Source organism: Hyperoodon ampullatus (assembly GCF_949752795.1).
Source record: "Hyperoodon ampullatus genome assembly, chromosome: 10".
NCBI classification, from domain to species: domain Eukaryota; kingdom Metazoa; phylum Chordata; class Mammalia; order Artiodactyla; family Ziphiidae; genus Hyperoodon; species Hyperoodon ampullatus.
The window spans coordinates 41,192,818-41,208,465 of record NC_136923.1 but is presented as its reverse complement, the minus strand read 5'-3'; the positions used below and the strand labels follow the sequence as shown (position 1 = coordinate 41,208,465).

The following is a 15,648-nucleotide window of genomic DNA, read 5'->3' as shown; positions in this document are numbered from 1 at the left end:
TGGTTTGGGTTGTGTTTCCTGTTCCTTATAATTAAAGCAACCCTTAGAATTCCTATAGTGTTGACCTTTATTTTTATGATGAAACAGTCAATGGAGGTGAGATAACTGACCACTGAGCTGCATGACACCAGGTGACTGCACCAGGGCCTGGGTCTCCTTCTCAACCTTTCAGGGGCTGGGGACCCCAATCAGAAAGAGAAAAAAGGGACAATCTTCTAATTCCTGAACCCTCAAGTTATTTTGTACACTTGCTTACTATCACCATCCCAGGCCAAAGACAGAACACTAAGGAAGTTTAAAGGGTTCACAAACAAGTAAACCCCTAACAGCTGTACCATGAAACATCTATTCTGTACCATCCGGTCCACTGAACTCTACTAGTCACAAAACATTCACAAACACAGACAACCCTGTTGTGACCGGGAACCATCAGCTCCATTATGTGGTAAAACTGCATGAAGAGGTTAATGGAGGCAAAAGGCTTGATCCAGTAAGGTTCCATAGTGAGCCAAGGGTCAAGCTGAGACATGAAGCAACAGAACTGGTTTCTGCCACATCTGACCTTCATGCGCAGAGTACCATTGAGCCTGGATTGTGTACTTCCTCTTGACACCATGTGTAGTTGTAACACATACCTATCTTACCAGATATATCTCTATTTCAGCAACATTAGAGCACAGTTTATAACAAGTTACCTGGCTGCTATATTACCCAAAAAGGAAATGGGAAAGAATGTGTAATCACTGTCAGAGAGAAGGTAGGAGAGGAAAAGCTCTGTGCCCTGAGCTTGGTTTTGTTCCTCAACAACAGACTCAGCAAGCCCAGCACCAATCCATGGGACCAGAGCACAATACATGAGGGAAGAACACTTCATCCATACCTGGCAGGTAAAAGTTTTAGAGACGAACTAATCACTCTTAGAAGATTTCCAAATAATGAGTCCAGAGTTCTGGTGGGTTAAGTCCTGCACCTCAGACGCTCAACTGGAAAGATTGTTTCTTCCTTGTTTACGTTAGTGCTCAGCTCAGAGACAGTCAGCTGAGAACAGTATGATTCAAGAAGAAGCAGTGGGCTTCAGGTCAGGAGATCTGGAGTTCTAATCCAGTGTTGACCCCAAGAAAACTAAATTTAAACTGAGGTACATCATCACTCTGGGCCCCAGCTTCCTTAATTGCAAAAGAGATAAACAAAACCTGCATGTTTTACCTGACTGGATTGTGAGGATAAAACAGGACCTAGCAGATTTGAAAAAATTAGGTGCACACTGCAAATATTAAATGGTGTTGGGACTCTGATGATAAAACATTCTCTACGGATGCTCAGTGGTTCCCATAACGACCTTGCGCAAGAAGGAGATGGCCAGTTTGCCAGGGCACTGCCTGGCACCTGTGCATGGTGTGTGAGCAGCCTACATATGAACCCAGACCCAGCTGTCCACAGCTACGGCAACCACAATCCCCAGCTTTTCTCGGACAGACACACTTCTTTCTATGTAGTTTGGTGTTTCCTTTCAAAACAGGAGTGTATAACTAGATATATTAAATGTATAACTGAATATTTTCTGTGCCTTTATAAAGCTATTCAAGTATATGTATTCACACATCAGAAGCTGACCACCCTCACTCGCTCACAGAACCCCTGCCTCGGCCAGTCTGCACCCAAGGCCCAGGGCTCTCCTCAGCGATACACTGAGCACCTACCCACTCTGGCTGCTCATTAGGCTCTTCTGGCTTGTGGTCAGAGGCCACAGGCGGGGGCGAGTAATCCTTCACAGGAGTGGTGAATTCCACGGGTCCTGTTCCTGGCAAGGGGAGTTTCAGCAGTGGGTAGCTGGGATGAACAAAAAGGAGAGAAGAGTTAGGACACGATGGCAGGTAGAAGCTGTGCTGAGGTAACAGTGACACAGGAACCACTGCAGTTGCACTAAATTCTCCATGCTAGGAGAACTGTACAAATGTACAAAATATTAGTCATAAAACTTCAGAGCTAGGAGAAAACTCAGAAGCCTCTAGATCAGAATTTTTCAAACTCCCTTTTAGTCACAGGAAGCCCAATGCATAAACTACTTTATGAAGTAGTTTACTGGTTGAATATTTTTGGAGATGTAATAAAGGCCAGATGCTACACAAACTTCTGGTCAAATTAGACATAAGTAAGACAACAAGAAAAAACTGGGGAGGGACTTCCCTGGTGGTCCAGTGGTTAAGACTCCGTGCTTCCACTGCAGGGGGCATGGGTTCGATCCCTGGTTGGGAAGTTCTACATGCTGCGTGGTACAGCCAAAAAAAAAAAAAAAACTGGGTAAACAAAAATCCAGAAGGATCCTGATTCAGACTGCTGAGCAAATTGCTCTAATTTAAAGGGACAGACCATGGAAACTGTGCAAAACACATTGAGGGTGTGGTTTACACTAGATCAGGCTGAACAGAAGTCAATGGACCTACCACACGCAAAGGAAAAAGCTTGGCCTAACATCAAAAAGTTGGCAGATGGATGTGCTTTTGTTTCAGGTTTCACTTCTTTTAAAACTTTTTCTTCAGGACTTCCCTGGTGGTCCAGTGGTTAAGACTCCACGCTTCCACTGCAGGGGTGGCAGTTTTGATCCCTGGTCGGGGAAGTTCCGCATGTGGCGCGGTGCGGAAAAAAAAAAAAATTGTACTACATAAAAGTTAATTCTCAGTTTTAAATAAAACTGAGAATTAACTTTTATGTAGTACAATGCACAAATCTTAAGTATAGGGACTTCCCTGGTGGTACAGAGGTTAAGAATCCGCATGCCAATGCAGGCGACATAGGTTCGAGCCCTGGTCCGGGAAGATCCCTCATGCCACGTAGCAACTAAGCCCGTGCGCCACAACTACTGAGCCTGTGCTCTAGAGCCTGAGAGCCACAACTACTGAGCCCACATGCCACAACTACTGAAGCCTGCATGCTTAGAACCCGTGCTCTGCAACAAGAGAAGCCACCACAATGGGAAGCCCACGCACTGCAACGAAGAGTAGCCCCCGCTCTCTGCAACTAGAGAAAAGCCCGCATGCAGCAACAAAGACCCAACGCAGCCAAAAATAAAATATAAATTTAAAAAGAATCTTAAGTATATAGTGCAATGAATTTTTACATATGCCTACACCTGTGTAACCACTACCTAGATCAAGCTATAAAATATCTCCGGAACCTCAGAAGGTGTCCTTGTGCCCTGGCCCAGTGAAGAGTATCCACTACCATAAACCGCTATTAGAATTCCTATCACCATAAATTAGTTTTGCCTGTTTCTGATGGCATATAACTGAAATCATCCATTCCACTGTGTATTCTTTTGTGACTGGCTGTTTTCTCTTAAATTACATCTACTAGAGTCATCCACAGTGGCACATGTAGCAGATCATTCTTTTCCATATGTACTATTCTGCTGAATGAACATATTACAGTGCATCTATCTATTCCAGTGTTGAGGAACATCTGGCTGTTCCCAGCTGAAGCTATTAATAATAGAGCTACTGTGGTAATTTTTACGTATACACTCATTTTTATGTAAGCATTCATTTCTGTTGGGTATATTCATAGAATGAAATTTCTGGGTTGTGGAGTATACGTATATTTAGCTTTGTACGTAACACCAGTTTTCCAAAGTAGTTATTTAAATTTATGTTCCCACCAGCAGTGTGATAGGAGTTTCAACTGCTTCAAATCCTTGTCACCTCTTGATATTGTCAGTCCAATTAATTTTAACCATTTAGAGGAGGAGGTGGTGGTATCTCTCTGTGGTTTTAATATACAGCAAATAGTGTCGAAAACTCTTTCACGTGCTTATTAGCCATTTGGATAAATCCTCTTTTGTGAAGCAACTCTTCAACTCTTTAACTGTTTTTAATTGAGTCGTCTTTATATATTCTAGATAGGAGTCCACAGTCCTTTATACAGCTATGAATTTCCCTCTTAGTTCTACTTTCGCTGCATCCCATAAGTTTTGGTATATTGTGTTTTTGTTTTCATCATCTCAAGGTATTTTCTATTTTCCTTTCTGATTTCTTCTTCGACCCACTGGTTGTTTTAGAATATACTGTTTAATTTCCATGTATTTGTGAATTTTCCTTCTATTATTTTTTTAATTAAGTTTATTTATTTTACTTATTTATTTTTGGCTGCGTTGGGTCTTTGTTGCTATGCACAGGCTTTTTCTAGTTGCAGCGAGTGGGGGCTACTCTTCATTGAGGTGCACGGGCTTCTCATCACAGTGGCTTCTCTTGTTGCAGAGCACGGGCTCTAGGCGCGCAGGCTTCAATAGTTGTGGCACATGGGCTCTAGAGCACAGGCTCAGTAGCTGTGGCGCACAGGCTTAGTTGCTCCGCGGCATGTGGGATCTTCCTGGACCAGGGCTCGAACCCGTGTCCCCTGCATTGGCTGGCGGATTCTCAACCACTGCACTGCCAGGGAAGCCTTCCTTCTATTATTGATTTTTAGTTTCATTCTGCTGTTATTGGAAAAGATCCTCTGTATGATTTCGATCTTTTTAAATTTACTGAGACTTGTTTGTGGCCTAACATATGGTCTATCCTGGAGAATGTTTATGTTCACTTGAGAAGAATATGTATTGGCCTAGCTGGTTTCAGTGTTGCTCAAGTCCTCCATTTCCATATTAATCTTGTCTGCTTGTAGCCATCATTGAAAGTGGAGTATTGAAGACTTCAACTATTACTGGAGAACTGTGTATTTCTCCTTTCAATTCTGTCAATTTTTGCTTCATATATTTTAGGGATATGTTGTTAGGTGTTATATGTTTATAATGGTTATATCCTCTTGTTGTATTGAAGCATTTATCAATATATAATGTCCTTCTTTGTCTCTAATAAATTTTTTAATGTTGTCTGATAATAATATAGCCACTTCAGCTCTCTTTTGGGTACTGTTTAGCATGGAATATCATTTTCCATCCTTTTACTTTCAACCTCTTTGTGTTCTTATATCTAAAGTGTAGTGTATATCTAAGGACCTCCCTGGTGGTCCAGGTGGTTAAGACTCCATGCTTCCAGTGTAGGGGGTATGGGTTCAATCCCTGGTCAGGGAACTGAGATTCCACATGCTGTGGGGTGCAGCCAAAAAAAAAAAAGTTAAAAAAAAAGCGTAGTATATATCTAAAGTGTCTTGTAGACAGCATGTAGATAAAGTCTTTGTAAAATCAAATTGGCCACTCTTTTAATAGGAGAGTTTGATCCACTTACATTTAATGTGATTACTGACAAGGAAGGATTTATTTATGCCATTTAGCTATTTGTTTTGTCTGTCTTATATGATTTTTGTTCCTCAGTTCCTCCATTGCTGCCCTTTTTTTAAGGGGGGGGGTATTGATTTTTTGTAGTGTGCCACTTTTGATTCCCTTCTACTTTCCTGTTCTACATATTTAAAAAGTTATTTTCTGGGCTTCCCTGGTGGCGCAGTGGTTGAGAGTCCGCCTGCCGATGCAGCGGACGTGGATTCGTGCCCCAGTCCTGGAAGATCCCACATGCCAAGGAGCGCTTAGGCCCGTGAGCCATGGCCACTGAGCCTGCGCGTCCGGAGCCTGTGCTCCGCAACGGGAGAGGCCACAACAGTGAGAGGCCTGCGTATCGCAAAAAAAAAAAAAAAAAAAAAGTTATTTTCTTAGTGGTCACCTTGGGAATTCTATTATTAACAACTTATATAGGTTGAATAGAGGGGTTCAACGGCAAATCTGAGCAAAGAAAGGATCAGCAATCATGAAAATAAGACAACTGAAATCATGCAGTCTGAGCAGCTTAGCTTCAACAGGATACACACACTCTGTCTATACATCCTTGTCTCTCCCCTTTTATATTGTCAAAGATTACACTTTACATTTAATCTCTTTAATGTAGATTTTAAATTATTGTTTAATACACTTGCCCTTTAAATCACAGAAGACAAAGAAAGAAATTACAAACCAAACCAACAATACTGATTATCTTTACTAGTGTTTATTTTTTCTTATGGCTTCAAATTGCAGGGTAGGTGCACTGGTAACAATTTCCCTCAGCTTTTGTTTATCTGGAAATGTCTTAATTTCTCTTTCATTACTGAAGTATAGTTTTTTGTTGTTGTTTTTTTCAATTTGAAAGAGTCACTGTTTAATTTTTTTTTTTTTTTGGCCCACACCCTGCCACATACAGTATCTTAGTTCCCTGACCAGAGATCAAACCTGTGCCCCCAGGCTTCCCTGGTGGCGCAGTGGTTAAGAACCTGCCTGCCAACACAGGGGACACGGATTTGAGCCCTGGTCCGGGAAGATCCCACATGCTGCAGAGCAACTAAGCCCATGCGCTACAACTACCAAGCCTGTGCTCTAGAGCTCACGAGCCACAACTAATGAGCCCATGCGCCACAACTACTGAAGCCCGTGTGCCTAGAGCCCGTGCTCCGCAACAAGAGAAGCCACTGCAATGAGAAGCCCGTGCACTGCAATGAAGAGTAGTCCCCGCTCGCCACAACTAGAGAAAGCCCACATGCAGCAATGAAGACCCAACACAGTCAAAAATAAATAAATAAAAATTTAAAATATTTAAAAATACAAAACAAAAACCGGTGCCGCCTGTGTTGGAAGCGCAGTCTTAACCACTGGATCGCCAGGGAAGTCCCTGAAGTATAGTTTTATAGAATTTAGAACTCTTGATTTTTTTTCCTTTCAGCACTTTAAATATGTGATCCCACTGCCTTCTGGCCTCCATGGTTTCTGAGAAGAAATCAGCTATTAATCCATCGAGAATCCCTTTTATGTGAAGAGTTGCTTCTCTTTTGCTCCTTCCAAAAAGCTAAGGTTCAACTGTTTGGAGGGAGGTGTCAAGGGCTGTCTCTGGACTTAGCTAAGGTTTTGCTGGGGAAAGCTCTGCACAATGCCTGGGCTGACCCCTGAGCTCTGGGTGCAGAGAGGAGTCCTGGGGCCCAGAGCTAAGACTGCTGAAGCTCTAGCTCTACTACAAGATGAAGGCAGGCAGTACATTTTATTTATCTACATTCACTTTCCATACAGTAGCTGCTCAAAACATACTGACTAAAGGCAGCCTGTTTCTCAAGATTTGAAATATGTAAAATATCTGTGAATTCCAGGAGTCTAAACATTCCAGCAGGAAGAGAAAGAAGGGCAGCACACTCCAGAGCATCCACTTTCTTAGGATAAAGTCTCTTAGGAAATGTCCACAGGCCTTGAAATGCTTAAAGTGGCTTACAGTCATTCTCCAATCTTGCCCTGGAGCCACACAACTCCCCTCTTGCTTCTGAGGCTCTGTACTTGCTGGAACACTCTTGCTCATTCTTCTCTTAGATAACTCAGCTTCAAGGCCTCAACTACAGTATCATTTGCCTAGGAAGTCTCTCCCCTTTCCCCAAAGTCTGAGTTAAGGCCCCTCCTCCTATTTGCTGCCAAAATGCCCCGTACTCACCCCAACACGGTTCTTATCACTGATGGTGAACCTGCCCATTTCTGTCTCTATAACAATGATGATGGTTTCTAACTCTCACTGAGTACCTACTGTGTGCCAGGTGCCTTCCATCTTTTTTCTCATTTAAGCCTCACCACAGGGACTTCCCTGGTTGCCCAGTGGGTAAGACTCTGCGCTCCCAATGCAGGGGGCCTGGGTTTGTTCCTTGGTTGGGGAACTAGATCCCACGTGTGTGCCACAGCTAAGAAGTCCACATGCTGCAACTAAGAAGCCCGCATGCCACAATGAAGATCCCATGTGCTGCAACTAAGACCCGGCGCAGCCAAAATAAATAAATAAATAAATATTAAAACAAAACAAAACAAAAAAAAGCCTCACCACAACCCAACAAGGCACGCAGAAGCTATATCCCCTCTAGCCCCCAAGAAACTGACAGAACCAGTATGTGAACACAGGCAGTCTGGCCCCAGAGTCCACCCTCTTAACATCACAGTATACTCTTGTATTACATTTCTGTTTTGTTTAAAAATTTAAACCATCATAAATTCCTTTTAATAGAAGCTCAAGAAAAACACCAAGGAAAAGATTCTACAAAAATGCAAAATGCAGGCTTCCCTGGTGGTGCAGGGCTTCCCTGGTGGCGCAGTGGTTGAGAGTCTGCCTGCCGATGCAGGGGACATGGGTTCGTGTCCTAGTCTGGGAAGATCCCACACGCCACGGAGCGGCTGGGCCCGAGAGCCATGGCCGCTGAGCTTGCGCATCCGGAGCCTGTGCTCCGTGACGGGAGAGGCCACACAGTGAGAGGCCACACAGTGAGAGGCCTGCATACCGCAAAAAAAAAAAAAAAGCAAAATGCAAGGTTTCTTTTTTTAAAGTTCTTATTGGAGTATAACTGCTTTACAATGTTGTGTTAGTTTCTACTGTACTACAAAGTGAATCAGCTATACGTATACATATATCCCCTCTTTTTTGGATTTCCTTCCCATTTAGGTCACCACAGTGCATTAAGTAGAGTTCCCTGTGCTATACAGTAGGTTCTCATTAGTTATCTATTTTATACATAGTATCAATAGTGTATATGTGTCAATCCCAATCTCCCAATTCCTCCCACCCCATCCCTTTCCCCCTTGGTATCCATACATTTGTTCTCTACATCTGTATCTCTATTTCTGCTTTGCAAGTAAGATCATCTATACCATTTTTCTAGATTCTACATATATGTGTTAATATATGATATTTGTTTTTCTCTTTCTGACTTACTTCACTCTGTATGACACCCTCTAGGTCCATCCATGTCTCTACAAATGACCCAATTTCGTTCCTTTTTACGGCTGAGTAATATTCCATTGTATATATGTACCACATCTTCTTTATCCATTCCTCTGTTGATGGATATTTAGGTTGCTTCCATGACTTGGCTATTGTAAATAATGTTGCTATGAACATTGGGGTGCATGTGTCTTTTTGAATTATGGATTTCTCTGGGTATATGCCCAGTAGTGGGATTGCTGGGTCGTATGGTAGTTCTATTTTTAGTTTTTTAAGGAACCTCCATACTGTTTTCCATAGTGGCTGTATCAATTTACATTCTCACCATATGTGGAAATTCTTAATAAATCTACATTTCAACTTGTGTTTTGTAAATGAAGTCCATCACAATGGAGCATGTGCTGAGGATTTGGAGTGTAGGTTCACAGGTGGTCCCTCCTCCCCGAGACAGGTGCTTGACCACCAGCTCCACTGCTAACTTGCATCCTAGGATCTGGCCTTCCCCTCCCTGTCCAGGTATCCATTTGCTGCTGCCCCCTGCCGGCACCTGACCAAAACATGGAGGGCTGTTCAGAAGTGCATACCCCGCAGTGTCCTGGAGCAGGCTGAGGCACTGGCCATCGCCTATCCCAGGCTGGCTGCACCACAGCAATCTGATGGGCATTTTGGCAGGAGGAATTCTTTCATTCACTCCCATCCGAGCATATTTTAGTACGTTTAACAGTACGTTTCCCCTGCTTTCTGAAGCAGCAGCTCTGCATTTTCACGTTGCACTGGGTCCCACAAATGATGATGTTGGCTCTACATCTCCTCCCATTCTCACTCCTAGTCATCTGTGATGGGAGCTCAGGAGACACTGAAGACATACAGGAAGAGCAACCAGAAAAATGACACTCAAGAGATGTGGCACAGGACACCTCTCTGGAGACATCAGGAGTGGGACATGTTTTCTCTCTTCCCTTCTCAGGGGAGAACAATACAGGACTAGGGGTGGGGTAGTGAAAGACTATAAAGGGAAATTTCTGAGATCTCCTGATCTCTCTTCTGTTGGAGGAAATTTGGGGTTGGAGGAAATTTGGGGTGATAAAGCAGTATTTGATCTCCTACAAGCCTTTCAGAGCTTTTCCAGAGCTCGTGTGTGAGGTCAGGGGTAACTTCTGCTTGGAGGGAGGCTCTGGCTTTGGAATGTTGAACAAGACCCAGGAGCAGCTGCTGGAGCTGGTCCCCTGGGCTCTTGAGTCTAGGCTTTGGGGCAGAGGTCAGTGGTGCTCTGGGACTTTGTTCTCAGCTATCCAGCCCAGCTCTCCAAAGCACAGGTGCAGACAGGGCTTCAGTTACTCAGATTTCTTTCTTGTTCATTAAATGGAATATAAATGTGTCCAGAGAGTGGCCACATAGGTACAAAAAGAGGGAGCCTGTTCCATAGTCTCCTGTGTGCCCACCCACAAAGGGGTCACGATGATCGTGGGGAAACCTGAGCTGTAGGCAGACAAGGGAGAGAGGTTGAGAGCGGAGGCCACCACAACTGAGATGTCCAGCCTCAGCCTGAAGGTGCTGCTTTCCTCCAGAGAAAAAGAAGGAGGAAGGGGTCAAGTCTGCTCTCAGATACCCACACAGGTTGTACGATTATCCTCCTTCAGGAGGTCTGGAATGGTCTCATCATGATTCCAACTTGCTCTCCAAGTTAAAATCCACCCTCTCTAACCATGACCAGGCAGGTTATGGAATCACAGGTGACCTGATGACTCCTCACATTAACCTCTGACCCACACATAGGGCAATTAAGCTGGCCTGGCACCCAGACACTCTTCCTTCATTCCATGGCACACCTACCACTTCCCAGGACAGGTCCCAAGAAACAGCACCCTCTGCCTTGCTGGACTGCTGCTGAGCCACACCTCTGGTCCTGGTGGCCTAACTTCTAGGAAATGTAAACAGATACCTCTTGCCACAGTGCCTACTTGCTACAAGTTTCATCAGATTTTCCCAGAGGAAAGAGCATTTATGGCTCCCAGGGTGATCCAGTGGGATGAACAGGTCCACAGCCCAGGCAGCTGCTAGATCCAGACAGAGGTAGCAAGAGCAGCAGTCCTTTCGGTTCAAGCTGAACAACTCTCTCATTCCAGGTACAATAAAGGTAAGCAGTTAAATGGAATCTGAGTATCTAATAAAACTACTAAAAGCTGTCCACTCATTTCTCCAAAGAAGACATACAGATGGCCAATAAGCACATGAAAAGCTGCTCAACATTATTAGAGAAATGCAAATCAAAACTACAATGAGGTACCATCTCAAACCAGTCAGAATGGCTATCATCAAAAAATCCACCAACAATAAATGCCAGAGAGGGTGTGGAGAGAAGGGAACCCTCCTACACTCTTGGTGGGAATGTAAATTGGTACAGCCACTACAGAAAACAGTACGGAGGTTCCTTAAAAAAACAAAAATAGAGTTGCCATGTGATCCAGCAATCCCACTCCTGGGCATATACCCGGAGAAAACCAAAATTCAAAAAGATACATGCACCCCTATGTTCACAGCAGCACTATTTACAATAGCCAAGACATGGAAACAACCTAAATGTCTTGACAGATGAATGGATAAAGAAGATGTGGTACATATATACAATGGAATACTACTCATAAAAAAAGAATGAAATAATGCCATTTGCAGCAACATGGATGGACCTAGAGATGATCATACGAAGTGACGTCAGCAAGAGAAAGACAAATACTTTATGATATCACTTATATGTGGAATCTAAAATATGACACAAATGTGACCTTATGTATGAAACAGAGACAGACTCAGACATAGAAAACAAACTTATGGTTACAAAAGGGGAAGGGGGGTCAGGGAGGGACAAGTAAGGAGTCTGGGATTAGACAATACACACTACTATATATGAAATAGACAAAACAAGGTCCTACCGTAGAGCACAGGGAACTACATTCCATATCCTATAATAAACCATAATGGAAGAGAATATGAAAAAGAATTTGTGTATATATATATATATATATATATAAAACTGAATCACTTTGCTGTACACCAGAAACTAACACAACACTGTAAATCAACTACCCTTCAATTTTAAAAAAATTACAGAATATGAAAAAAAAACCTATCTATTAACCACACTTTATTTTCTGCAGGCAACCTGAAGCTCTGGCAGAAGGGGAGATGCTCTGGATAGAAAAGCTTCCCATACAGAAGAGGATAGCGAGGCTTGTGCCCTGGGTCCACAATATCTGGTCTCCTGTCCATAAAGGCCCAGAATCTCTGGATTTTCTGATACAACCTTTATCATCTTTGGAGGCTGAGGGACTTCATCTAGCCTTAGAAATTTTCTCCTAAGCCAATCAGATTTTAAGAAAAATTTTAAATTCCTTTACAATCACATAACAAAGATGCTGGTTTGAAAAAATAAGTGCACAGCATTAAGAATGTGACGGTACACCCCAGTACAGAGTGACTGTAAAGATAAGAGGAAACCATAGTGCCCTTAGAGAATGGGACCAAAAGAGGCAGCAGGTTCAGAAGGGTGCGCCAGGGTAGTAGCCTCCCTGTGCTTTTGTTGGGAGAGCGGCGAGCTGAATGAACACAACCATAAACAGGAAAGGAGGCAAGGAAGATGCCACCTATTCTTCCTGTAGGGCTCGGCTCAGGTGTTCTCCTCCCTGGAAGCCTCCGTAACGCTGTCTCCCTTTGCACCAAGGTTAGGTCAAATGTGCTATGCACAATACCCAATGGCACTGAAGTTAGCTCTCTCAGGCTGAGACTGTGGGAGGGACTGTGTTCTGCATCACTGGTCTGGCACAGTTCTTGGCATATATTATAGCAATCTTTATTGAGGTGGCTGTAAAACCCAATTTTATGCTCTCTCCTCAACTTCTGTTATGTAGGGCCACTGCTTCAAAAAGCCTCTCTATCCTCTGTCTAGGCAGATCCCGCCAGGCCCTGTCCCTGGCCCACTGCAACTGAGATTCTCTTTCTGAGGCTTCTCGTTCAAGGAGCAGACTCCCTGCAATGAAAGGTATCAGCACCAAACAGTGTTCTTCATAAAGTTCATGTCGCCACAGCGAAGTGGAGAAAGTACAGATTTGGATCTGCCACACAGACCGGCCAGTTGCAGCACATACCACTTACTATCTCTCCACATTAGTTTCATCATCAGCAAAAGAACTAGGGAATAACCACCTCCTCCAAGGATGTTAGGCGACCAAATGAAACACTGTGTGTGGAAGCACCTGACCACAAAGCCAGTGCTCAGTGAAGATTAGTTTTCCTTTCCCTCCTATCAGCCCAATCCTACACTGAGGCTCACCCACTCCCTTCTCAGGACTGATGTTCAGCCAAGACACCTGTGGGATATAAGACAGGTGTCTGCCCAGCTTGGCTGCATTGGGGCTGTACTGGTTGTTAAATATTGTTATTATCACATTTGCCTCTTCCCCCATCCTCCATCCCATTCTAATTCACCCAGAGTCGAGAAGGAGTCTTCCACGCTTGAGACCTTAGCCATCTCATAAAGTTTTCATACCAGAGGCCCCCAAGTCATAAATCCAAGGACAATCTGTTTTGAAACACTTGTGTGATATCAAATTATTCATTCAAAGATAAAGGCCAATTGCACCCAGCTACAACTGCAGCTGCTACACATAGCCTACTTTCCCTGTCCAGGAAGCTGCCTGGTCCCAGCTGGCCAAATCCAATCCTCAGAAGATGAATGGCAAAGAGGAAACATCCTTCCCTTTTCCGGTAGCTAGAGCCATCTTTGTGGAAGAGGAATCACAACCACCTCCTCAACTTACACTGCCCATAGAGCAGAGGTCCCCAACCGTTTTGGCACCAGGGACCAGTTTCGTGGAAGACAATTTTTCCATGGACCGGTGTGGGGGTGGGTGGGGGTGGTTCAGGCGGTAATGCGAGCGATGGCGAGCGCAGAGGAAGCTTTGCTCGCTCACCTGCCGCTCACCTCCTGCTGCGTGGCCCGGCTCCTAACAGGCCGTACTGGTCCGTGGCCCAGGGGTTGGGGACCCCTGCCATAGAGAACACAAGTTTAATTCAATGTATTCATCCATTATGTATTTACTTACCATACACATACACATATAAAGAAGCTATCAACTGAGAATGTATGAAGGGGAGCAGGACCCCACCCACCTCTAACAGAAGGCAACATGCGTAATGATAACCATAAGTGTCACCACAAACTGCTGCTCTAGAAGTTAGAATAAAAGAGAAAATACTTTCAGCTGAGACACGGTAGAACTTCAGAGAAATTTTCAAGAAAGACACACAGCCTAGTGGTTCTCAGCATGTAGTCCCCAGGCCTGGGAGCTTGTTTAGAGATGCACATTCTTGGGTTTATCCAGATCTGATGAATGAGAAACTGGGGTAGGGCCCAGCAATCTTGTTTAACATGCCCTCCAGGTAATTCTGATGCTAGCTCAGGTTTAAGAACCACTGCCCTAGCATATGGGCCAGGCCTAGAAAAGTATGATTTTGAAAGAGACAGATGGGTCAATTAACCTACAGGAAAAAAACCCAAGCAAATCCAAGAGCTGGGTTCTCAGAACACTCCTAATTCATCAGTTACAGGACATAGCCACAAGTGTCTAATCTTGTACAACACAAATTAACAAAGTTTAAACATCAGTACAAATACACTGAGCCAGAGTGAGAAGAGTCAGGGGGAACAGAGTGCCACAGGTGCAGGCACCAGAATCCCTTTAAAGCTGGATTTGAACCCCAGTTTCCCTACTTATTAGTTGTGTAGACCAGGCAAGCCTCTAATCCTCCATCCCCCACTGGTTAAATGGAAATATAACTGGATCACTTCCCAAGGTTTTTATGAGGATTAACGAGACATTTAATTAGATACCTGAAGCACCAACACAGCACCCAGCAGGAAATTCTCAATGAATATGCTCATCTTTCCTTGTCCTAATTAGGGAAGAACTTGTGATCATTAACAACTGAATAACGAGTTCAGTCCTGAACCATCCTTCTTCCAGCACAGCACTGAAAACATCTATAAACGTTAGATGTACAATGAATCTGGAAACCATAATTCTTTCCAAAGACAAAGATAATCAGTTAGGCTCTTTTCATGACTGTCACTGTTTGAGAGCCAAGGGGACCATTGGATATCATCTTACATCAAGCGTCTCCTTTCACAATGTCCTCATCAGCCACACTCTTCAGGGCTCTATGGGGCCCTATGACAGAATGACAGTCACAACAGTCCTTGATGAGCACAGCAGGCCCCAAATATCAACCAGAGGTCAGAAGGAGGGTCCACATGAACACAAGAAAATGACTAGAGAGTAGAAAACCAAGTCTCTGGGGTTAGCCTACAAGACAGTGTCCAAGGAACTGTTCAAATGGACTTTGCCTTGCAACATTCCAAGGCTCCTGCTCTTAACCAGGTACCAAAAGGAAGCTGCCACTGTTGAGAAGGAAAATTAAAAGATCATGCTTTCAATTATCTTGCAGTTTCTCAGAAACATCTAAACGTTATTTTGAGACAGATTACCAGCAATGTGAACAAATCTGGTGACTCACCAAGTCAGGGCCAGCCTGGACTGTTTTACTGTCGTGGCTAAACACCCCAGGACTAGAGCTTTCCACTCGACAGATCCAATGAGCCTCAAGTTCCATTGTGTAAAAAGCACACGGTGTAAGGGCTACTGAACAGTCAGGGTTAGGAAATCTATTGTGCCAAGGCACTGGCCCACCATATCCAGGGCAACTTGGAAACATACCAGCAGGCTAAGATGCAGAGCCCCGTGAAGAGAATGATGGGGATGGGGTAGGACGCACAGAACAGCCCATGGTTGTAGAAGGCCTGAGATATCTTCTCACGCAGCCTTTCAGTCAGGGTCATCCTCAGCTGAAGTCACCTTGCTGCCATCCCGGAAAGTGACCATGGATCAGCCTGGCACAC

The 15,648-nt window shown here is 44.0% G+C and overlaps 1 protein-coding gene across 2 annotated transcripts in view; it reads right to left on the bottom strand.

Moving 5' to 3' along the window:
- SCAP (SREBF chaperone) overlaps positions 1-15,588 on the bottom strand; it is a gene marked incomplete at its 5' end in the record, with an annotated part of 38,856 nt that extends 23,268 nt beyond the window's left edge. For both annotated transcript variants that reach the window (XM_079713725.1, XM_079713726.1), the window contains 2 exons: positions 1,701-1,830; positions 15,467-15,588. In XM_079713725.1, coding sequence (XP_079569851.1) covers positions 1,701-1,830; positions 15,467-15,588 — 252 coding nt within the window. The remainder of the gene's footprint in view (positions 1-1,700; positions 1,831-15,466) is intronic.
- Positions 15,589-15,648: the final 60 nt, after the last annotated feature.